The sequence below is a fragment of the Lethenteron reissneri genome, chromosome 37 (genome assembly GCF_015708825.2).
Source record: "Lethenteron reissneri isolate LAM-NWPU_2019-01 chromosome 37, ASM1570882v1, whole genome shotgun sequence".
Classification (NCBI taxonomy): Eukaryota; Metazoa; Chordata; class Hyperoartia; order Petromyzontiformes; family Petromyzontidae; genus Lethenteron; species Lethenteron reissneri.
The window spans coordinates 5271421-5296964 of NC_083815.1; the positions used below are offsets into that span (position 1 = coordinate 5271421).

Here is a 25544-nt window from a genome sequence, read left to right on the forward strand (position 1 = left end):
TCGCAACACAAGAAATCGTGCTCAGGTGGAAAAAATGTAGTGATGTTTTTTTCACCTGATGACGATTGCTTGTGTATATTTTTTCACCTAAGGACTATTGCTTGTGTTGCGATCGAAACGTCGTGATTAGAAAAAATAATTGTTCTATCTCCGTGAATTTACCAAAGACCCAAAGAGGATGAATTCCTGCAGTCACGAAAGCTTTAAGTCAAGATTTATATGATTGTACTCATGCAGGAATCTTAAAATGATGTTCAGCAAACTCACTGAAGTAATAGGAATCCTAACCGAAGTGCCTTTCCACACAATATTACCAAGCATAATATTGAACCTCAAACCACCTCATTGGAGTACTGCATTTGTACGATACTTGTGGTGTCAAAGCTGTATCCATTGCATTCTCAGTCATTCCTGTCGTACCCATTAACAGAGAAACGCGGATTGCAGTGTTCACAATTCCAGTTACTTCTGAGCGCTGCGTAAGTGCCACGTTGCCCTCTCCACCGACACTTTAGCAGGACACACTGTGAACCTCTCGTTTTAATTTCTCAACGCAAGCAGGCAACAACTTAACCATAAGCACCCGCAATGAATAGCACTCACGTATAAAATAAAACACCCCCCCCCCCCTCCGTATGGCCTTCACATGCCGTGGGGGCAAGTGCTGTTAAGTGAGCACCTATTAAAAGTAGGTGGAGGCGTGCGTGATTGTGTAGCGGTCAGGAACAAAATAAAAGAAAAAACCTAAGAGTAGGTCAGGAACCACGTTCGGTTCTGATTTTCTTTAATTAACGCACCACTACCAGATACTAATTTTAAGCCGAGCAGACCTATGGGAGGGAGGAACACGCACATACACACACACCGTATGAAGCGCGCACATCACGCAGCATATTGCCAAATGCCACGTCGAAATCAAGCAGGGCCATCCACATGCTCTCGCAGTGTCGCACGCATTCCTGCACGGCGGCACCACTGCAAGTGCAAACTATACAACACGCGCGCGCGTGTTTACGCGTACGGGAGTGTGTACGGCACTGACGACACGTGCGCGGTGCGCTGTTTGGGGTCAGCCCTAGGGGTGCAAGAGACGCAAAGATGACCGCTCAATGCGAGCCCGAGGCCAATTGGGGGGGGGGGGGGGGGGTTGGAAGCGTGCGCTGCACGGCGGAGTCGTGCCCCTTGAACCCGGGTGGCTGGGTCGGAAGACCGCGCCTCCTCGGCCCGATCATCCCGCCTCCTGTGCCCACACACACCGCCTGGCTCCCTCCCTACTCCCTACTCCCTCTCCACCTCTCGGGCAAATTCTCTCTTTTTTTCTCGTGTTTTTTTACAATCAGTGGAAACAAGAAGATGCTCGGTGTAGTCGGCACTTTGCTTCGTTCATCATTTCGTATTTTTTGTTTTAATCTTTGCTTTATGTAACCCCCCCCCCCCCCCCTTATCCTGTCTCCCTTCATCTCCCCTTGCTCCATCTGCACGGCTCTCCATCAAATACCTCCTTCCCTCTCTCTTGCTCCAACCTTCCGTCCAACCACACATTCTTTCCAGTTCCTTTATTGGCAATTCCCTCTATCCACCCCCGATTTATCTCTCTCCATCGCTCCCTGCACATATACCGTCTTCCGTCAAGTGATCCTTCTATTCCTGCATCCTTCTGTCAATCAATCCAGGCATCCTTCCAATCCCGCCCGATATCCATCCCACTTTCACTCGCCATATAACCATGTCGTCTTAAGTCGCTACTCTGCATCTCCTAATTCCTCCCTTAATCTCCCCCCTCCCCCTCTTCTTTCCCACTCTCTTTAAGCCATCATTCCTCCGTATATATTTTTTTATTTCCTCCATCCCTTCCACTCTTACTCCCTCTATTCTCCATCGCCCCCCATCCCTCCAGTAATCTTTCAATCTCTCGCTCATGCAATCCTCCCTCTAAGTGTATCTCCTCCCTCTCTTTGAGATTGTCCATCATCCACCCCCATCTCCCTTCTATTCTTACTTCTATCTCAATATCTTTCAATTTTAGATCAAGATTCCGAGTCAATAATTGATTAATTTTTGTGTGTGAATGTTTACTGCCTCCTCTTCAGTACTGTCTGTCTTGCCTGTAACTATCTCGTCAGTGCCGTGTCGTTTTACTGCTTTGCTCTTTCATCCTCTCATCGGCACTCTTTTTGTTTGAAATTGTCTTTTCGCTTATGTCCTGTCTATTATATACTGTCTCGTTTCGACTAGCTAAATGGGAAACCGTTTGCAAATTAAAAAAAAAACTCAACAATCACAAACACAAAAACAATCCTTACACTCACAATATGACTCATGGTACCGTGGCCACAACAATCTAATTACTCAGAATGACAAAAAAACGAATCGACAAAATAGTCCCAGGCAAACCTCGTGTGCGCTGTGTGGTCAGCACGAGAGAGTACACGAGTCCATTCACCCTCCCCCAACACACACACACACCAACACACACACCAACACACACCAACACACCAACACACACACCAACACACCAACACACACACACCAACACACACACTAACACACACTAACACACCAACACACACACCAACACACACCAACCCACACACGCACACCAACACTAACACACACACGCCAACACACACTAACACACCAACATACACACACCAACACACACCAACACACACACCAACACACACCACACACAGACACCAACACACACCAACACACACACGCACACCAACACACACTAACACACACACACACCAACACACACACCAACACACACGCCAACACACACACACAAGCCAACACACACACACCAACACACACACTAACATACACACACCCCAACACACACACACACCAACACACCAACAACACACACACCAACACACACACACCAACACACACACCAACACACACACCAACACACACCCCAACACAGACACACCAACACACACACACACCAACAGACACCAACACACACACCAGCGCACACACACACACCAACACACACACAAACACCAACACACACACCAACACACCAACACACACACACCAACACACACCAACACACCAACACACACCAACACACACACCAACACACACCAACACACACACACCAACACACAAACCAACACACACACCAACACACACACACCAACACACACACCAACACACACACCAACACACACCACACACACACACCAACACACAAACCAACACACACACCAACACACACACCAACACACACCAACAAACACACACACACCAACATACACCAACACACACACACCAACACACACCAACACACACACGCCAACACACACACTAACACACACACCAACACACACCAACACACACACCAACACACACACACCAACACACACACACCAACACACACACGCACACCAACACACACTAACACACACACCCCAACACACACACCAACACACACGCCAACACACACACACAAGCCAACACACACACACCAACACACACACTAACATACACACACCCCAATACACACACACCAACACACCAACAACACACACACCAACACACACACACCAACACACACACCAACACACACACCAACACACACCCCAACACAGACACACCAACACACACACACACCAACAGACACCAACACACACACCAGCGCACACACACACACCAACACACACACAAACACCAACACACACACCAACACACCAACACACACACACCAACACACACACCAACACACACCAACACACACCAACACACATCAACACACAAACCAACACACACACGAACACACACACACCAACACACACCAACACACACACCAACACACACCAACACACACCAACACACACCAACACACAAACCAACACACACACCAACACACACACACCAACACACACCAACACACACCAACAAACACACACACACCAACATACACCAACACACACACACCAACACACACCAACACACACACGCCAACACACACACTAACACACACACCAACACACACCAACACACACCCCAACACACACACACCAACACACACACGCCACCAACACACACACCAACACACACACACCAACAAACACACACCAACACACCAACACACACACACCAACACACACACACCAACACACACACACACCAACACACATCCCAACACACACACACACACCCCAACATACACACACACCAACACACACCAACACACACACGCCACCAACACACACACACAAAGAGAAATATAAATAAATAAGCGGAATAACCTCCCTCCCCCTTCCCACCACCTCCTGCTCCTCCTCCTGCTCCACCTCCTCCACCTCCGCTCCCCATTCACCCCTCGATCCACAGACCCAAGGTCCTCCCGCATATTACAAACGCTGCGCTTTGCTGCAGCCGCTGCTGCTGCTTTGTCGCCTTCTGTCGAGATTAAAACAACAACAACAACAACCGAGAAACCCGACGGATTCAGAGAGAGCATCATAGTTATTAAGGACGTCGTGAGCGTGGTGGTTTTTAATTTGAAAGCAGCTGTTTATAGGACGGCGGACGGAGAGAAAAGTGCCGGGGGGTGCTGGAGGAAAGGGGAAGACCAGAGCCGGCATCTCTCCCGCGAGAGAAAGAGGCAGAGAGAGGGAAGAGAGAGAGAATAAGGCACAAAAACCGGACCCCTCCACCCCCTTTGCGATTCCCAAATTAGCGTAACGTGCCAGCAATAGGACGCTGATGCTATTTTGTGTTGTTTTCTCTATTGACGTGTGTTCTGTAATCCGGCTGCGGTGGAAGGAGGAGGGGTGGGTGGTGGTGGTGGTGGTGGCAAGGGGTGGTGGATGGGGTAGGTGATTGTGTGATGCGGTCGTAATCGTGGTTGTCTGGCATTGGGGATTTAAAATTGTGGAGTATATAAATAATAGCCACCCCGATGCGTGGCCGTCCCAACTGCGTGCGGTGAAGAGATTTCAGATTCTGTCAGTATAGTGCGGTGTTGTGTGTGTGGTGTGTGTATACAACACACACAACACACACGTTGTGTGTGTGGGTTGTGTGTGACCACAAAACGCCACTGCCTCTCCGATCCTGTTGGCTTCTTCCTCTTCACAAGTCTGCGAGATCCAGCTGGTAACAACCATCTGCGTTGGTGGTAAGTCGAACATGAATCGTTTCGCATTCTTCGTGTGTGATTGTAATCCTCATCAGCAGCAGCAGCAGCATCATCAGTCGGAGCAGCAGCAGCAACATTTTAAAGCATTATTTGTGTGTTATAATCAGCATATTTGTCTTTTAGCATTCGTGTTTTCATCATCAGCAGTAACATCTGATCAGCAGCAGTAGTAGCATATTTTTGGAATTTCTGTGTGTGATCAGCATCATCAGCAGTCGCAATCTTTTAGAATTATTTACGTGCGACCATAATCATCATCAGCAGAATCATCATTATCAACATGGGTATATTTTAGCATTGTGTATGGGCGACTATGATCGGCAGCATAATCAACATCAGCAGCATCATCTCTTGCCATTCTCTCAGTGTGATAATCTTCATCAGCATCATCATCAGCAGTATAGCATCATGATTCCCAGCAGCAGCATACTTTTATCATTATTTGTGTGATTGTTATCAGCAGAAGCATCATCAGCAGCATCTTTTCGCATTGTTTATATGCGAGCATTACCATCATCAGCAGCATATTTCCATACTGTGTTAGCATCAGTAGCAGCGTCTTCTTACATCCTTTGTGATAATTCGGCATGATCATCATCAGCAGCTGATCGTGCTACTGATGGGGTACAAGTGATACATGTCACGGTGAACGCACATGGTTTTAGAGCATTACATAAAACATCAAATCCCGACTGCTTGCGTGAGTGAATCATGTGTGGAGGTATCCCCTCCACACTTTGCGTTTAAGAACTTCTACATACATTGTTTTTTTAATACAATTTGAACCTATCTACATGACTTTACCGAAAAACCACCTAAAGAATATACGTACATTCAAGGACGTGTTTGTGTGTATATATATTAGTGTGTGTGTGTATAGGTGCTTGCTAACAGAACTTGCCCTAACAGGGCATCCCCTAGGTCGACTCAGCCTCAAAATAAGTACCTGGTGTAAAAACATCGCCACTGGGAAGACAAAGGCGGCCGGGCGTGGTGCTGGCCACCCACACACGTGTGTGCCGTGCCGGCCTTAATAGGCGCTCGCAAACAGCACTTGGCCCCAAAAGTATGTTACGGCTATATGGGGGGTGGGGGGGTGGATCTTTGTGCCTTTGTTTTTGTATATATGTACGTCTTTATGCGTGGGTGTTCGTATGTGTGTGTGTTTGATTTGTATGAGTGTATGCGCGTGTCTCTGTGTTGTGCCTGTGTGTGTGTTCGTAATTGTGTCCTTATGCGTACGCTTGTGTTTCTCCGTTGTGTCTATGTTCATTTGTGATGTGTGTTTCTATGTATTGTGTACGAGTGCGTATGCGTGTTTCAGTGTCTGCCGATGTGATAATGTGTGTGTGTGGTATGTGTCTCTATGGGTACCGATGTGTAAGTCACTGGTATTGTCCAATCATATTTTGGTAGTGTGTGTACATATGTAGAGTCTACACATAATTGTGCGCATGTGTCTGCGGTGTGTGTGTACCTATGGGTGCGTATTTGCAATGTACTTGTCCTGACAGTTTTTGCTATCCATATGATCTTCGTCTTTGTGTGTGTGTGTTTGTGGCGTGTGTACAAATGTGTACGCGGTGCGTGTAGTTCGTGTCACCCACGTGTAGGGCTGAACGATTAATCGTTTTGAAATCGCAATTTGAAAGGATGCGATGAGCAAATCGGAAAGGTTGCGATTTTTTTGCGATTTGAAAAGTCATATTACTTAATTATTGGAATTGTTTTATTGTTTATTATTATAACTTTATATATTTAACTTAAAAATTGTTCTATGTTTGACTGTTCTATTTCAATTAAAACATTTTAATAAATACATGTTGGAAGCAATTCATATCTTTTAAGTTCTCATCCTTGCATTAGAATATAAGAGTTCATATTTTGAAGGCATCATGTGGTAATGCTCCATCACATGTTTTAAATCTATTACACAGTAAAAATTGAACTGAAGCTTGACTTAAAACAATTTAATTGCAAATCAAATCGCAATATCTGTCAGAAAAATCCCAATTAGATATTTTCCCCCAAATCGTCCACCCCCTACCCACGTGTGCACGTTGTAGCGTGTGCACATCCATGTGCGCGCATGTTCGAAGTGTTGTTGGTACCTGTGTGTGTGTGCGCGCGTGTATGAGTTACATGGCTGTGCTGTTCGTTTCTGCTCCAACCCACCCAACCCCATGCACCCAGCACATCCCATCTTAGCCCGGCTCTTTTGCCCTCTGGGTTTGCCCCCCATTGCCCAAGGGTTCAATGTCAAAGGCGTGTGGGGAGCGGATAATGAAATGATTGACACAGGGCGTTTGACCGGACCTAACGCCTTGAGAGAGATGGAGGTAGAAAGGGTTGTTGGCTATGGATGGATTTGATGGGGGACGAAGGGGTGGTGGGGGTGAGGGGGTTAAGAGTGGTGGGGGGGTTGGTGGTGGTGGTGTTGGGGACCCGGTCAGCTGCAGCACCTGAAAATCAATTCTGAGAATAGCTCTTTAACAACTGCCGCTTGAAATTTTAATGAAGTGCGGCAATTTTGGTGGTTTTGATGGTCTGGCTACCCTGCGCGTGGAATGGCTGAATGTAGGAAAGGCAGTGGGGGTATTGGGAGCTTAGGGCCAGGAAACCAAAGGGGGGTTTGGGGTGGGGTTGGGAGGGGTGGGGTGGAGGCAGCGAGACGCAATGTGTAGTTACATGGCAGTAATTCACATGCATAATACAGAAAACCAGTTTAAATGTTATTTGGATATGTTAAAATAGCATATGTAATGTCATTGTGGGTGGTCTGTAGATATTGTTTGTGGTGCATAGTTTGTTATATACACACACACAGTACGAGGAAGAGTCAGCCAATTTCTCCGGAGGGACTTTTTACTATTGGAGGCCCTTTTACCAGCAGTGGTGTGAAGAAAGCAATTGCAGGGCTGCACCTTTACCACAGCCATAGTACAGGTATGTGGTGCATAGAGTACGTGTGTGTGTATATACTTTTTCACTGCTGTAGGCTTTCCATGTTATCATGCAATGTGTAGAATCTGTGGACGTGCATGAACAATAGGCACAACTACAAGTGTATCAATTTACCAACACAGTACTCTGTGAACACATTTAGCAATATGCTTTCAAATTCGTTTACAGACGGCACAACATGCACTCTTGTATCGTAGTAAATAAATATTGCAGCCTTTCCAAGCATTCCCTGTACACTCTTTTCCCACAAAAGACGTTTATTATTGATGATGACGGTGATTAATTGGGCACGGGTTAGAAGCCATCGCATGTGTGCAGCAATTTAATTTGTTTATAATTTGTAACGTTAAATATTTTAAAACCTTACATTCGATTGTTATATATTGCCACGTTGATTTATTTTTCCCCAGTGTTTTTTATTGAACACAAAAATGTAATTTTTTTTATTCCCAGCCATTATAAACACGTTTTTGTTTGCATAATGTATTATACTGAATTGTAAACAATGCATTTCTGATTTGTAAATGCCACCAAGTGTCCTGGATCTGCATGTTGCGTCGCGGTGTTAATTTTCAACTGGGTTGTGAACCCCCATTTGATAATAAATTAAAACAAAACAAACTGATTTGCTAATGAAAGCACCTAATGGTATTATTTGTCAACCAGCAACAAAGCCCTCGTGGAATTAAACACCAGTCGGTTATTTTTTTTGCAGTTAAAAATCAGGATAGATAATTCCTGGGCCAAGCCTGCCACTTACTTAACCTTGTAAATGTAGGTCTGGCATATTGACATAATTTTAAATGATGCAGTGTTTGTAATGATGTTTAAATAGGGCAGGCTTGACCGATTGTTAACTGACGTAGATGAACTATTATCATTAGAGCGAATGTTAATCAGAAAGCTGCACTTGGCTACTATACAGGGCTACATTTTAACAGACACACATCCAGGATTGTGTGCATTTCTTTTTACACTTACCCCTGTTTAAAGGGCATCTGGTTATGTGCTTCATATAGCTGTGATATTAAACCGGGGTGATGATATTAGCAGGGTACGGGCACCCAATGTATTTCTTGTGTACATTTAATTTGGCCAAGATGGGGAGCATTGAATAGTCGGCTGAAGATTCCTTCCGAAGAGCACATACCATGCGCGGCATTATTCATCGCAGCAGTTATGTTGAGATTCATTGTGAGAAAAATACTCGGGCACATAACAAAAGGCAAGACGTCTGTAAACTTGCATTACATAATGTAGTATATTATGAAGCTCAAAACCAAATTTATCATCCAAGTTTGTGTTTTTTACGGATGCAATTTCCACAGTAAAAAATAACAACCGCGGCTACACGCGTCAACACGAGGCATCGTAAGATATGCTCTTAACAACGTACGTGCATCATTGAAGCGGCCTGCCTTTGCATTAAAGTTTAAGATCTTCCTAAGAAGGTATATGTAGCCCCAATGACTGTAGCCTATAGCAGCACTGTGACTTGCGCTCACTGTGTAAGCGTCCAGAAATTACAAATGGTAAACGGTGGTAATTCGAGTGCCTTCTAGCTTTTCCGGTAGGGAACGCTTGATATTTAATCTTACAATGGGAGGCGCATGAGGGGAGAGGAGTGGATTCCGTGACTGAGAGACTTTGCGGGGGGGTTTGCGTCCGAGATTTTTGTGTTGTTGCTCCTGCTGAAATGAGGCTTAAGCCATGCAGGGCTTTAGTGGGGCTGAAATAAATGTGAACCCTGAATGGAACGAAGCCCCATGGTTATTCGGCACACACTACGAGCCCAATGCAAAGCAAAACGCCAAGGAAATGATGTCAAAGAATTCAGGAGGCTTGCAAGTTAAGAGTTATACACGGGGGTTGGTGATCGCATGTACTGGTGCTAACGTCATTAACACTCTGTTATTATTTTTGTAGGGGGGGGTCATTTTGAAAAAAATGGGGTATGTGAATACTACTTTAAATGTGCTGGACGTTATCGTAAAACAATGTATTAAATCTAGATTTGAAGCTTTCGTGACTGCAAGGATTCATACTATTAATTCTTTCGGTAAATTCATGTAGGTACAAAATGAAATTAAAATTATTTTTATTAATTTTAATTTCATTTTTTACCTTCGTGACTTTACCGAAAGAACTAAGAGAATGTATTAAAAGCAAATCTGTCCCTCTGAAGGTGTTCATTGGCTATAATCGGCTGTGCAGGCTTGCACTGCAAGCTTGCATTCATAATGTAAATATATTCACTACCCACCCACCCACCCCTAGTTTTCTGTGGCTTTATCATATTTTCACCTAATGCAGTGAAATGGAAATTTTTCAGTCATGCTGAAGCTTTTTGTGTGTGTGTGTGTGCGCGAGCTTGCTTTTCTGAAGGTGTGCTGATAAATAGTGCCGAGAGAAATTGCTTGGTTGTTTGAGAACCCGTGTGCTTATCCAAAGGTGATGGGCCTGCGTGGGGGTAGGGGGGGGTGTTCTCGTGTGGAGTTTATGTGAATGGTTGTGCCTCTCTTTCCCTCCTATGTGCATTAACTGGCTCTCATTTTGGACACATCCCAGCCCCTAATTCCCACCCGCCGGGCCACATGCAGGACAGAGGGAGGCTTTGTGTGCACGGCCGGAAAGTACCTGAGCACTCATCTCTTGTGTTTTTTTTTCTAAGTGGGGGGGGCGGAGGGGGGTGAGGGAAATTTCCTCCAAGGAATTTATGGCTTAATAGCTGTCTGCCATTAAGTTCCATTTGTTGTGTAATTTAGCAGATCTGAAGTGGTCCCTTTTATAAAAGGGGCCATTCACATTCTTATTCTTTAAGTCAAGATTCACATTCTTGTTTGTAATTTACAAGCTTACTAAAAAATGTGTTCCATAGCGTTGTAACAAGAAGTAGAATATAAGACTGTTTGCAATTTACTACTTTCGTTTGAAAGATAAATTGCAGTACTTTACATGAAATTGTAGTGGAATTAGGGGATATTTTAGTCATATAAAATTTTAATTATTTATTTTAAATGTTCATGTTAATTTTATTTTTTGACGTTACAATTAATATATTTTTAATTCACGGAATTAAAAGACTTTAAAAGTTTGGAGAAACATTCAAAAATTATCATATGGTCTGTTATCCTAATTGAATTCAGAAAGAGTACCAAAAAAACTGGAACATCGCTTGCATTATTAATGGGAAATGACTGTGTATTTGTGGTAAATGTGGAAATTAGTATATATGTTGAGCGTCTGGTTTTTGCAAAATAGGACATATTTACACGCCTTATAGCGTCCAACCATTTGGGGTCCCTGTTTAAAGTGTGTGTAGCCCAGCCCAGCGCCAGACACGGGAACCAGCGCCTAAGCCCAATAAATGCATCTGGTTTTGAATTTCACTCTTGAGGATATTGGCATTTCTACTGAGCTGTGCATTTTTATATCACAGGGAGCAGTAAAGTTTAACTTAAAAAAGAATGTCTATGAACAATTCTTTATTCGAATACTGTTTGCTCTTTTGTGTCTTGCTTCAACCACTCAAATTTTAGAGCAATTGTTAATACGGTTTCTTTTTTATATCAACACAGCTTCTGTCATTTGTTCTTGTAAATGTACACGATGAAACATTCTGGTATTTTGAGAAACTTAACGTTTCGTAGACGTGGCACAGTTTCCTATTGTTTTCACAACAATGACAAAGGCGTTTGAGTTATCCGCTCCTAAGATATTTTCCCAATACGATATTTTTCTCAATTCAGCTATTTGTGTGCACACCACACACACACACCACAATAGGGTTTTGCTCGTGTGCAATCCTACTTTGGTCATTATTCAGCTTTAGCACAAATCACAGCCGTGAGTGATTATTGGGGTTACGTTGGCGGCAGATCATTTGTGGCAGTTTGCTCTGATTAGAAAGATGCTGCATCTCAAAGGCATTTGAACTGCGCTGGGGAATGGCTGTTTCATGCCTGGAGCCGTTATTGCGCCTTGATGTTTGCCGGGTAATGCATTATAACGTCATTCTAAGGTGAAGATGGCATGACTGATTATTTCCTTCATTTGGCCGCTTCGTCAACACAATATGTTTCGCGTAACAGCTGCAGAAAGCGTGTACGGGTTGACGCTTGGCAGTCTGTGCTTAGCGGCGCAGCGCCTGTGCACGGTGCCCATCCGTTGCAGATCGGTTCGTCTTAAATTAACTGTTCAATATGTTACAGACGTGGCCTGATATACAGCGGCCCTTTCCCCATAGTTTGAACATTCTTGATATTAATGGCCCGTGATTATTGACATTTTCACTTCGGGCCGACTAAGGACAATAGACCTTAATGTGCATGTTCATTTAAAGGACCTCAAGCCTTCCAAATGGATAAATGTGTGCTGTGCATGCCTCTTCTCTGAGGCCGTAAAGAATAGTGTTACTGGAGAAGAAGAAGAAAAATAATGACGCCAAACCGCTCGAGGTAATTTTTCAACAAAAGTGACAATTGGCAACGATAATGGGAGTTCACGTCTATCGCCGCAACACTTTTATAGGTTCACAATTATCACTCGGTAAAAAAATACTCAACTAGGCATTGGCCAAAAATCTCAAATAGAGTACTTTCCTAAACAAATATATGCATCTTTATTGTCAGTAAAACCAAAAGACCTGCAATTGGGCAGAGGACGACAAAAGATCGAGAGCCAATGCTTTCTCGGTATTTTGTGAATGCTGGCTCAAGATTTCTGCTACCTATGTGTTGCCATAAGTAGCTCACATTGCCCACAGGAGGAGTGGAGATCAAGGGAACGGTTGGTGGTGGCACTGGACCATTTGGAGGGTCCTAAATAGAAATTAACATTTTATAAACGTACGTTTAAGAAGCGTTCCATGTGTTTCACCCATGCTGTCTTAGCATTCTGTGACAACGTTGGTCACGTCTAACGATCCACGAGCGTGGACGACTGAGCAGTGCATCTGTGAGCCACAGCATACAGAATAACTCCTTTTCTTCTTGGTTCCTTCGGGAAAGTCACGTAGAAGGGAAATAATAAAATAATAAAAATGAAACCTAGTAAAATACAATTCTCACGACGTTTCGGCCACAACGCAAGCAGCCGTCCTCAGGTGAAGAACAGGTCTGTCGGAAAGACAGCGTCTGAATGTATTAAAAAAAAAATTTATGTTTTATTTTTATTATTTTATTATTTCCCTTCTATGTGACTTTACCGAAAGAACCAAGAAGATTAATCCCTGCAGTCACGAAAGCTTTAAATCGAAAAATAACTCCTCTGTTATCCGCCGTGATGTGAGGGACAAACATAAAGGATCCAGGATCCTATTATCCGTGATGTTCGCTGGGAATTTATTTCACTTGTCTGCAAAACAACCAGGAAGAATAGGGCCGCGGATAATAGGAGTTTTCATGGACCCTACAGCTCCCATAGATTATAGAAGTCGCGGGTAACTGGTTTGTAGATAAGAGGAGTTGTGTATAAAGCTTTCGTGACTGCAGGGATTCATCTTCTTGGTTCTTTCGGTAAAGTCATGTAGAAGGGAAGTAATAAAATAATAAAAATAAAACATAATAAAATAAAATAATTCTCACGACGTTTCGGCCACAACGCAAGCAGCCGTCTTCAGGTGAAGAATGAGACACTGCCAAACTAGGAGCTTATATATAAGCTGCGTTGGAGGTGGAAGAGCGCCTTATGCACATTCTTTTTGTTAAGGCGCTCTTCCACCTCCAACGCAGCTTATATATAAGCTCCTAGTTTGGTAGTGTCTCATTCTTCACCTGAAGACAGCTGCTTGCGTTGTGGCCGAAACGTCATGAGAATTATTTTATTTTATTATGTTTTATTTTTATTATTTTATTACTTCCCTTCTACGTGACTTTTCCGAAAGAACCAAGAAGAAGAGGAGTTGTGTAATTGATAGAAAGAACATAGTTTTGCCAAATGATTAACACTGAGCGTGTGTGAAGCCGGTTGAAAAGCGCAAGCCGATAAAACTGTTGTTGGGTTTCCAGTTCGCTCATTTCCCACCTTTATTTAAACCAGGTGACGGCCCTTAAAGACTCAAAATGCCTGCTCTTCAAGGAGGCCTGGGTAATGGAACATGATAATGCACATGCACGCGAACCATCGAAACGAAAGCACCACGAAACTGAGAACAAAGCTAAATTCTTGACAATTAGCGACAGTGTAGATATGTTTAAAATATACTTTAAGTCACAAAAATATACATTTTATATGTTTAGGGTAGAGTTTCCAATATCGTGTTTTTGTTGTTGCTGTGGTATAGGTATAGGGTACAAGGTAACGAGTAAACATTATTTGGGGCTGCTGCTATTGTTGCATTGGCAGTGGGGCACAAGTATAATCAACACTTTTGTCAATAACATTGTGGCCCTAAAGGGGAAAAAACATAATCGGAGAAGTTTTGGGAAATTGTCCTTCTTCATAGCGGAAAAAAAACAGAGGGCAGAGAGAGCGAGCGAATAATGGGTTGGAGACTGCACCAACAAATACGATTTCCCTTCAAAACCCGAATGGATAGGGAGTCGCCTTTTAAACACAAGATAGATGCAATGTTATCCCATGCACGAAGAACACCGTGACAAAAATATAAATGTCCAGGTTGAGTGTTCGCTCTTGGCATGTAAGATAGGGATTCTGAGGCACATATTAAATTACAAGGGGTTAAAGTCAGCATTCGTACACCAGATGGGCTTTGTGGTAACTTTTTAGTATGGTAGTTTACGCTTTAAAGATAAGCTTAAACCGATGCATAGCTGTTTGTGTTGATAATGGATCCATAGCCAGTTGTACTTTAGAGGTCACAATGATGGCCAAAGTGGTTCTTGCCTGCAACAAAGCAAAACTGAGTATCTTTAGCAAAGCCATATAAGTGGTATTCATTTGATAAAGATAGTTTTTTTCTAAAATCAATAGGATGAACACAAATGTATATGCGCTTCCAGAACAAGGGTACATCCAATGCACTAACAGGTTAAATATATATACGCACCATTTATATTTGTTTTAAATGCACGTAAGGTTACATTGAATGCATATAGTCCAAATAAGCTATGCGCGTGTCAGATTCAGTCCGATTGTAGACGGTTCATAAAACATTTCTGTAAAAACAACACGTAAATCACAGCACACGATGCCAATAGGCGGTGTCAGATGAAGAGACGAAACTATTCCGTTTTGTGAACAGTCCCTTACTCGACTCTGCACTCGCACGTTTTGCTTTGAACCATCCAAGTGTCACAGTCCCGCATTCGTATGGTCGTCTACCCTTCTAATTCCTTGTGCCTCTTAATTGAAACCCGGTACGTGGGAGTGGATGGCAGGTGGTACAATGCAATGGCAATGCATTGGCCCGCATGCGAGTGGAGAGAGAGTTGGTATACACGGTATGCAGTGACAACTACGACTGACTGTCCAGCGCCGCTTTCATCGGGTCGTCTGCCCTTCTATTTCATCGATCCTCTTCAGGAGTTAACTGAAACCCGGTGGAGGCAGCGGGGGGCAGGGGGCAGCTGGTGCAATGCATTGGCACCGCATTGTCCCGCTACGCGAGAGGGGAGAGAGAAGGGCAAGGCGCCGGGTACGACGACAATGACCGAGCGGGTCGGTGATCTTTTTGTCATTGCTGCTGTTGCTGCTTTGTCCTTAACAGGTGCGCGCGGCTGTTGAGCCTGGCGCTGTGATGCCCCAGCGGCGGGCGTTGCTGCCTCCCGGGTGCCAGAGGACGCGCCGCTGAGAGCGCTGTTTGGCGATAGCGGGGTGCTCCGGCCGGCCGGCGGCGTGGGGTGGGCGGGGAGCGGAGGCGGCGGGGGGGGGCGGCGGCCGCGGCGGCGGCGGGAGGAGGAGGAGGGGGGCCGCCCTTCGAGACCCAAGACGGTGCGCGGGATGGCGTACAGCCGGGCCGAGCTTGGCGCCATACAGGCGGGTGACGGCGAGGTGGAGGTGGATGAGTACAGCTCCAACCCGACGCAGGCGTTCACCTACTACAACATCAACCAGAGCCGCTTCCAGCCCCCCAACGTGCACATGTGAGCGACGCGCGCCGCACACGCACGCACCTCCATCTTCGCCGATGCCATCAGAAAGCCGTGCAAAAACGATGGATGTTTTGCAGCATATTGAGGACTTTTTAGATGCCCTCTTGACTGACGGTGCTCAGTTCCCTCCATCTGATCGACATATGGTGCAGAAGAAGTTCAACATGCATACATCTGGCTTTGGGCGCCACGTTAACTACGTCGCCTGGTATACAGGAGGTTGTGGGTTCGATCCCGACCCCCGACACCTGTATATTTGGAGTTTGCATGTTCTCCCTGTGGTCGCGGGGATTTTTCTCCGGCTCCACCGGTTTTTCCCTCCACATTTAGAAACATGTGTTTGGAGTATTTAGCTGCTATAAATTTCCACGTGATAAGCCACTTCGTTGAGAAATCATTTTGTGGCCAGGTTGCTTCTGAAAAAGAGCTATATAGCTCATTGGGCCTTACTTGGTAAAAGGTAAATGTGTTAGTTTAGTTTAAGGTTGATACCATGTGTTGTTCAGTATATGATGTTCGACATTTCGCTTCCACATGCTGGGAGCTTTTTCAAAACATCGATGCTGAACGGCACTCGATGTGGTACAACCCGGAACCACATCCGAGGACGATACCGCACGACCGTTGAAACCTACGCAGCACTATTCCATCTACAGGCTGTGGCCAGGTGCATCAAAATCAAATTGTTAATGCTCTCGCTTCTCTCTCTACATCACAATCTGTTTGCCAGCACTCTCTCGTGTCTGCCACGGAAGTCCATACGCAGAACTCGGGACCTCTTGTTTTATGCTTTAGAAATCCCCATTTCCCTCCTGGCCATCCCATCCAACTTAATCATTCATTCTTTATAAAGAAATCTTTTCAGACACTTTAATCCTTTTCAACTGGCCCATTGTCTCTCTCTCTCTCTCCTTGTCACTCCTTCCTGTTTACCACAGTGCTTAGAATAGCTTTTAAAGCAGCCTTCTTTTTTAAAGTCCCCAAGATTCTTATCTTGAGTTACACAAGGGTGTTGGCAGCTGGCTTCCAGGCTGTATTTTATTCTGATTAACCACATTAGCATTTGATTTTGTCTTGGAACAAGTATGTCTATATCTAGCGCACTTCAGAGCTGAAACAGCAAAGCCATATGAAGTCCATTGCGTTTCAAATGTAATTCAAATGTATATTAGAAACGCACTTTTTGTCTTTTCATTATATGTATATATATATTTACGACTCATGATTCTCTACCACAGCGTGCGATCAGTGTAGAACAGTTTTGCTGTGCTTGTGCTGAATGGGGCTTACACCTTTTTTTGGAGAGCTGGTCTTCTTCTCGAGAATGTCCAGCGATTTCAGCAGGATTTGCTTAATGGGACCGACTCTGCTGATGAGCCACTGGAGGTCGAAACCAGCCCAGAGCTTTCCTGCTTAAAACAAATGCTGCTGAAAAACATTTGTCCAGAAGGCCAACAGGCTGGTGGTCAAAAATACATGTAATGAGATGTTGGCAGACATTACTGCCTGTCTGTTCATTATACTTTGCTAATGGACTTCCTCTCCGTTTACTCTATATCCGTCACACATTTTGGTACGTTCAGGGTGTAAATCTTAACATAACACATTTTAACGTAATTTTTTTAAAGATTTAGCCATGTAGTTTGATTTAAAAAATATATATGTCCGAATTTTCTTGTTAACATTTTACTGGTGTGGTGTTTTTCCCTGGTCCAAGATTGCCTGCTTTGTTTATTTTTTACCACTTATTTTAACATTTCCTGTTGGCACAGTTGTGTACACTGCATGTTTTCACAGATCTGTGTTGGAAAAGGCACAGGCTGTCTCGATGGGCTGTCTGAGTTACAAATAAAGGTTTTCATTCATTCGTATTTATCGCCAGATCTACCGAAGAAATATGTAGAAATATTCTGGGGATTTAGGAAGATATATATTGCCAGCCATTTTATGACATTAATTCTTCGTCAGAACAAGCAAGCGCCTATTATTATGTCCAAATACAGACTGCTATATAAGGCTAAATATAAAAGGCAGGGGCATAGTTATCTGGCATGCGGGCGGCGCAACTTTTCCCCAAGTCCCACAGGCCAGGCGGGCCCAGGCCTGGGCCAGACTACAAAGTGAGATGGAAATAAACTTAACTGAACCATTTTTATTTAACAAGTAGGGCCCACTGAGCAATGTAGCTCTTTTCCAGAAGTGACCTGGCCACAAATTATAGCTCAACAAAGTGGCTTTTCACGTGGCAATTTATAGCAGCCAAATACTCTAAAAGCATGTTTCTAAATGCGGAGGAAAAAAACCAGAGGACCCGGAGAAAAATCCCCGCGACCACGGGGACAACATGCAAACTCCAAAAATACAGCAGGGGTCGGGTTCGAACCCACGACCTCCTCAATTCCAGGCGAGATAGTTAACATCTCACCACTGTGGTGACCTAATAGGACAGGGGGAAGGGCCCCCATTTCATTCCCTGCATCAGGGCCCGTGCCAACCACGCTACGCTACTGCCATAAAAGGGGGCTTGTATTTTGCTCGCACACATTCGTTGTACAGACCCAGAAGTGGAAATTGTGTGATCCTACGCCATGGAAGCAGTGTATCTGCCCCCCTGGCATAGGATTATTCCTTTGTCAAATGTGGTTAGTGGAGGTGTTGCTGGAGCTTGTACGGGGGAGGGGGATGCATTTGAGCGCTTTATTTACGCGAGATTGAAGGTAAAAGAGCGGTCCCGTAACTTCTTGGTCGCACCACTGCTGCCAGAAGGGCCTCCACTAGAGCAACCTCTGGAGAGAGCCCCTTTGAAGGATACATATTTGGGCTACTTTCTACATGCTGGCCAGACGTCTTGGAAAAGGTGGGAGCGCCCGCCCGTTACCCAATCACGCGCGACCTGGTTGATCTATCGACTAATCGTGGCATTACCCATTTATACTGCTCGGGGGGGCGGGGGGGGCTATTTAAGAAACTTGCCCAATGTTCAAACTGCCAGGACATATATACACCAAATATATGTCTAAGTAAAAACAGTTCATGCCATCTGTGTAACATTTCTGAAATCTATATTACAGCTTCTACCATTCCCATATTGGTGTTTTGTAGATGTCTTATGTATAAGTATGTCCTTTGGGATTTCTGGGGATTCAATAATGACTTGTGTCAAAACATCAATGTATTTAGTACGAGGAATATTGTGAATGCAGGTGTTGTTGCATAATAATTAATAAGATTCATGGCTTGGGTATTGTCATTTGTTTAGATATTGGCTGTTTGCTAATCCGTTAAGACTACTGCTGCATGTGTGACGCGTCCGATCCCAATTTTTTTTTTTGGCCGCTACTATTGCTCTGCGAGGTTGTTGTTGTCAACCGTTATATTTTCATGCCGTTGATGCCAGAAAACCCTGCACAAAATAATAATTGTAAGAAAAAAAAACCAGCGTGACAATTTACAGCATAGGGGATAAACATACATTTGTCATGCCACATTCTTTGCAAGTCCCAGACAAATGAGCTTTGAGGTTTCCGCAATAACAACTCCGAGAGCGGAATTTAATCAAGGTGAATGAAGAAACATGTATTTCTTCTTAATTTCCACGTTTGCTTAAAAATCGCAGAGCTGTTTGGTTTAATGAAGATTGATTGGGTGCAGTTTCTGTATGTCCATCTCATTGCAGTTCAGAGCGCAAGTCACTTCCTTTGGCAATACCGACTTGTTTGGTCTGTGCACAGCAAGCACTGCTGGGACTACCTGCCATTACTCACACAGAATATGGAATAGAGTTTTACAAAAGTTACAACCGGCAAAAAAAAAAATCAACTCGCGTCTGTTTTGTCAGTTGTGATTTAATTACTACATTAAATACCTTTTACTTGATTGAAATAATCCATTGCTTTTAAGTTGGAATTGAGCGAGTATGGATTTTGAATGACTGAAAATTTGTGATGGGTTAACTGTGCAAGATGCCAATGTGAGTGCTGTACCCGTTAATTAATTTGTCCTTCCGTAACCTCAAGCCATTTGCAGTTTTCACGATTGTCATTCAGGTTCCCCGGTTGCATGCGTAGCTCGAAACCCAATTGCACCACTCAGCCTTTAACGCACCTAGACTCAATTACTTTTCTGTCAACACGTTGATATAAAATACGGCATATGGTACTTTTTTTTTTGCAACGTTTGAAAAATGTAACATCCCATTGGTCCTAGTCAAGCATATATATATATTTGCAAGGGAAGTAAAGAATTTTGATTCTGCGTACATTTTATTTTTTTTCATAAAGTGTGCTCGCTGGTTGATTCCTGGAGGACGGCACTTCTTTCTTCTCGTGGGTTGTAATTTCGCGCTGCAAGTGATGTTCGCACCCTCCAGAGTCCATGCAGTTTGGACTTTCATTTATATACTTTCAAGTGGCGGTCGCGCACCCGCGATCAGAAGCGTTGCGACAATTTGAATGCAGCACGCGAACCGGAGAGTTTGCGGCAAACATCCCAAACGTTTGGCAGGGATGTGTTCGTGCTGCCGCTCGACAAACGGCATTGCCCCTTCCCCACCATCCATCCGCAGAGCTCTCGTAAAATGTTGGGCTTTGCCCCCCTCCCCGATGAGGCCAGCTCTCCACGTGTCAAGTGTATAATTTGCGCGTAAAAATGCACCGCTAAAGCATTTTGATGTATTCGAATTCTGCCTGCGCTGGCAGTGTACGGGGCGGGTGAGGCATAATTCTGCAGTCTTGGTTGGCGGCGCGGTAACAGATGGCACTGATTAGGCGAATTTGGATTTTTTTTTATCTGCAGGATGTTATGACTGCAGCAGCAGCAGCAAAACGCTTTGCAAGGGTCTTCTTGTGCAGGAGCACAGAGCAAAGCCAAAGGTTCCGCGGACAATATCGAGTAAATGTTTTAGGCTTTATTGGCTGCACCGTTATTGCTATCGTCATCTGTAATAATGTTTAACTGTATGCAAATAACATGTTATAGTAATCAACGGAATCGTGCAACCCGCCAGCATATGCACCCTGTGTAAGCATGACATGTACATCGTTGTTGGTATTCTTTACCTATGTGCAGTAGTTCCGTTGGCAGTTGCATAAAGCGAACATTTTTTTTATTGTTATCGTCTATAATGTTGAACTGTTATGCATAAAATGTCACCATAATTCACGTGAAATAACACACCTATTTTCACAATTTACATGCCGTGTAACAGGCATATTTGGTCGCCTATGTATTTGTGTTGGTGTTTTCGCTGAGAATAATACAACATGAGTAACTGGGATTGTAGCGGAGTACCCTAACCCATTCTACCTCTGCTCAAACACAGTTTACACAAACGTGCACACTAGAAATAAAACTATTAAAGTGTACTATTCCCTTTATAAGTCGATTCCCGAGACTCGAAGACAACACCGGTCACTCCTGCACCCAGGTCAATTTGTTAAACAAATGAAACGTAAACGAAGGACTCAATATTTTCGGGTTTACCGGTAGATTGGGGTATGCCTAGCAGTCAAGACGTGACTCGAAGCCACAGCCATTGCTAGAGCTCACTGGATGTGGTCTTACTGGGTGTGGAAATATTTTCTGGCTCGCTCACCTTCATGGATACGTTAACTTATAGACAATGTTGTTTGTTGTCGTTAGGGTGGCTTGGCACTGAGGGCCATGGACCCATTAGGAGAGAACAGAGGCCTCTCGGGGCCTACAGATGGACATAACCAAAACTAAACTAGCACCCTGCCATCATTTTGTTGTTGGCTAATGACAGTCCAATTCCACTTAGGCTTAGGTGGAGCTTTTCCAGATCTTTATTTAGACTGGATGAATCTGATCAGCTATGGCGCTCTTTTTCACAGATGTCCAGTCGCTGCAATTGCTTTAACCCGTGGTGCTAAGATAGCCCATGGCCTGCGTTCGATTCTTGGCCATGGCCAACGTCGAATGAGATTTGAACCGGTCGCTGGCCCCTCAATCAGCGTGAACCAGCGTGCTCTAAACGAGGTCGTACAATCCCCACGAGTGACACTGCGTGAGCGAGGCCTTCGTTCAGCTACAGTGGTTAGCACGCTGAGTTTTCAATGGTCGAACAGTCATATCTTTATAACTCCTATTGGCGCGGTTGGCTACGTACGGTGCGAAAGAACTTGAACATAATAACTCAACTTTTAATTTTACCAGGTAAGGCCCACTGAACTATATAGCTCGGTGGGCCTTACCTGGTTTGGACACGTATGCAGGATATACAACAGGAAAATTAAAAGTGTGTTATTCAGAAAAATGGAAGGAACCGGAATGAGAGGAAGACCTAACAGGGAATTGCTTGACGACATAAGAGATTAGTGCCTGGAAGATGTGGCACTACTTGAGCGTTTTGGCACAAGACGGAGGAAAATGGAAACAAATGATGAAATGTGCATGTATGTATGTTGAACTTATTTTGCACCGTACATAGCCAACCGTGCTAATTGGAAGTGCGGGGGAAGGACAACAAAACTAAACACAACAAGGAGTACTTGTGGACACCTACGGGCCATCTGCCCATGGATCGTGATGATGATGATCCCACCTCGGCTCAAGATGTTCTGTGGATCTCTAAAAAACAACAACAACCTTCGCCGCTTTCGATGGCGCCGATTTATTTTGCTACCGTTGTCGTCACCATGGCGTGTGGGCGCTGCCGCTGGGCTGTCTCTTTGAATTTTTCTCTTGTGCCCCCCCCCTCCACCCTCGGGGGGTGGAAGTGGGGGGGGGGGACAGCGAGGATTTGTGGCTCGGTTAGCAAAGTTTGCATACGGTAATTGCTTCATCTCTCATTGTACTGTGGCAAGGTAGCGTTAACCCGTTTCTTTTTGCCCGCGGTGTTCCTCGAAGCGAGAGCGTGGCAGGGTAAGGGTCTCCCGAGCTCTGCGGTCGTTGGCGTCACGCAGTTTAGCTCCGTCGCATTCGGGGGTGGATTAGACTTGGGAAGGGCTCCTTCCTTCTCCCCACTCCCGCCTTGCCCCCTCCCCCTACAGCTGATTCTCAGCTCCCCTTTTAAGTTATTGTAATCAAGTCAAACTCTATTGGTTCCTAGTTGTAATGAGCGCTCACACACACCGACTCGACCTGCTGCGGTATCCTTACCGCTGATTTTGCGAGCTTCATTCGTGATGAACAAACTGCCTGCATTTGTTGTAGTAGGTTTTTACCCTTTCAACTGGTACAAAACTGACACCTTTATACAAGGCATCATGTTTGCAATAACCGCAACACAAGCAGTCAAAATTCAAACAAAAACTTCAAGGACAGTGCATATTATTACCATTATCAGAGTTGTTTCTTTTTGTTTGCATTTTGACTGCTTGTGTTGCGGTTATTGCAAACATGATGCCTTGTATAAAGGTGTCAGTTTTGTACCAGCTTTGTACCAGTTTAAAGGGTAAAAACCTACTACTATATTTTGCCACTGGTAAAGGAGGTCTCATAGTGCCTGCATTTGGTTTAACACATAATGTGTTTTCACAACCAATATCCATAATAGAGTTTTTTTGTGGGTTAGATTGGTTAAATATAAATGTGTTGTTAAACCCGCCACCACCCGACAGCCAATTAGTAAGGTTTGCCACGTAAACAAAACATGCTCATTACTAGTCTAACACACCGGTGTGTTGGAGAGTAGACCCACAACATTTACAAATTCGAGTGCGACGTTTCTCCGGTAATTACAACTAACGTCATCAGAATTGTGGAGAAATCCCCCTGTCTCTTCCTTAGTTGGAGGGCGCTGCAGAAAATGGCGGAAAAAAAAAGATCGTACAATTAAACGATGGGTGTTTGGCAACCTCTCCTCGTGTACATAGAGGGGGGGTGAGATCTAGTTCAGAATGTGCGAGAGACAAAGAGCAGATCTTATCGTTACTCAATACGATTAGCGTTTACAAATTTTGTTTAAAGCTCTCGTTACAAGTGGCCGTTATATCCTCCTGAGTTTTTGCATGCCCCTTGCCCCCCCGCCCCCGCTCTAAGCGAGGGCTTGCTAATCTGCGATGCATGCGGCGTCGGGCTCGTCGAACAATTGTGGGAAATTATCGCGAGGAAACCTCTCTCCCCGAGGAGCGTGGCACCACATCGAAAGCTTTTTCTCCCCACTGAGTGGCTTTGACCTTTTCTCAGACCTCGGCTTGCCACCGTGCGGTGCAGGAGCCAGGGTTTCTGGTCCGAAAATCAAGTTCGATTGAGCGGTGTGCGCCAGACGGCAGCCGGGGCCAGCGCTAACTGCCCGCGTGTGGGCTCGGCAGGGTCAGGACCCTGTCATGCGACAGACTTCTGGTTATTTGTACGCTGATTGGATTTCGCTTCAATGATTGCACCAACAATTGTTGACTTCCCTTTTGTTGTGTACGTAGATATATATTTTTTTTCGAGGTGGAGGGATTCTTTTTTCTATCACCAATTATGTCCCATTTGCACTGTTGGTGTCAAGGCGTGAAGTGGAGATGGGTTTTTTTTGGCGTGCAAAGCAGAGCATCGCAAAACGTGGAGAGGACTAATCCTGGACAGGAAACAATTGCAGTTTTGCTTGTCTCTATAAAATACGTATATCTCTGTTGCCAGTCAATTGCCGTGCACGTCGGGACCAGCCGAATAGAGATGAGTAGAAAAAAAGAGAAATTCACGTGAGCGTATGGCAAGCAGTCGTACATTATACGTTCCGGTTTAAGTTTGTGAGCCATGTGTTAGCTTCAGTAGTCGCACGGCAAATGCTGTCCAGCCCACCAAATGAGAGGGCGTCAACTCAGAATCACAATATCTGCTTATGCTGGAGGAGGAATCTGATGGGCTATAAAGCTCTTTTTCACAGATGCGCAGTAGGGGCACGGGGCCAGAACGATACAACAGCAAACAATAAGTATAGGAAAGCTAAACAAATTCCTTTAAAATATATATATAAAAAACTAAACATTTTTTGATCTTACCAGGAAAAGGCCACTGAGCTATTCACTTATTTTTGAGAAGCGACCTGGCAGCAAATAATAGCTGAACACACAGTGGCTTATCGTGAGGAAATGTATCGCAGCAAAATAATCGAAATAATCCAAATGCATCTACTTGGTTCTTTCGGTAAAGTCACGTAGAAGGGAAATAATAAAATAATAAAAATAAAACGTAATAAAATAAAAATTCTCACGACGTTTCGGCCACAACACAAGCAGCCGTCCCTCGGGTGAAGAAACAGGGCTGTCGGAAAGACAGCGTCCCAATGAACTACGCTGAACTACGCTGTCTTTCCGACAGCTCTGTTTCCTCACCTTAGGGACGGCTGCTTGTGTTGTGGCCGAAACGTCGTGAGAATTTTTATTTTATTACGTTTTATTTTTATTATTTTATTATTT

General features: G+C 44.5%; 1 protein-coding gene across 1 annotated transcript in view; it reads left to right on the top strand.

Annotated features, from left to right (window-relative positions):
* Positions 1-15997: 15997 nt before the first annotated feature.
* Positions 15998-25544, top strand: part of LOC133351541 (metallophosphoesterase MPPED2-like) — a 53836-nt gene continuing 44289 nt past the window's right edge. The window contains 1 exon segment of the mRNA XM_061566838.1: positions 15998-16167. Within this exon segment, the coding sequence (XP_061422822.1) occupies positions 16025-16167 (143 nt within the window). The 5' untranslated portion in view covers positions 15998-16024.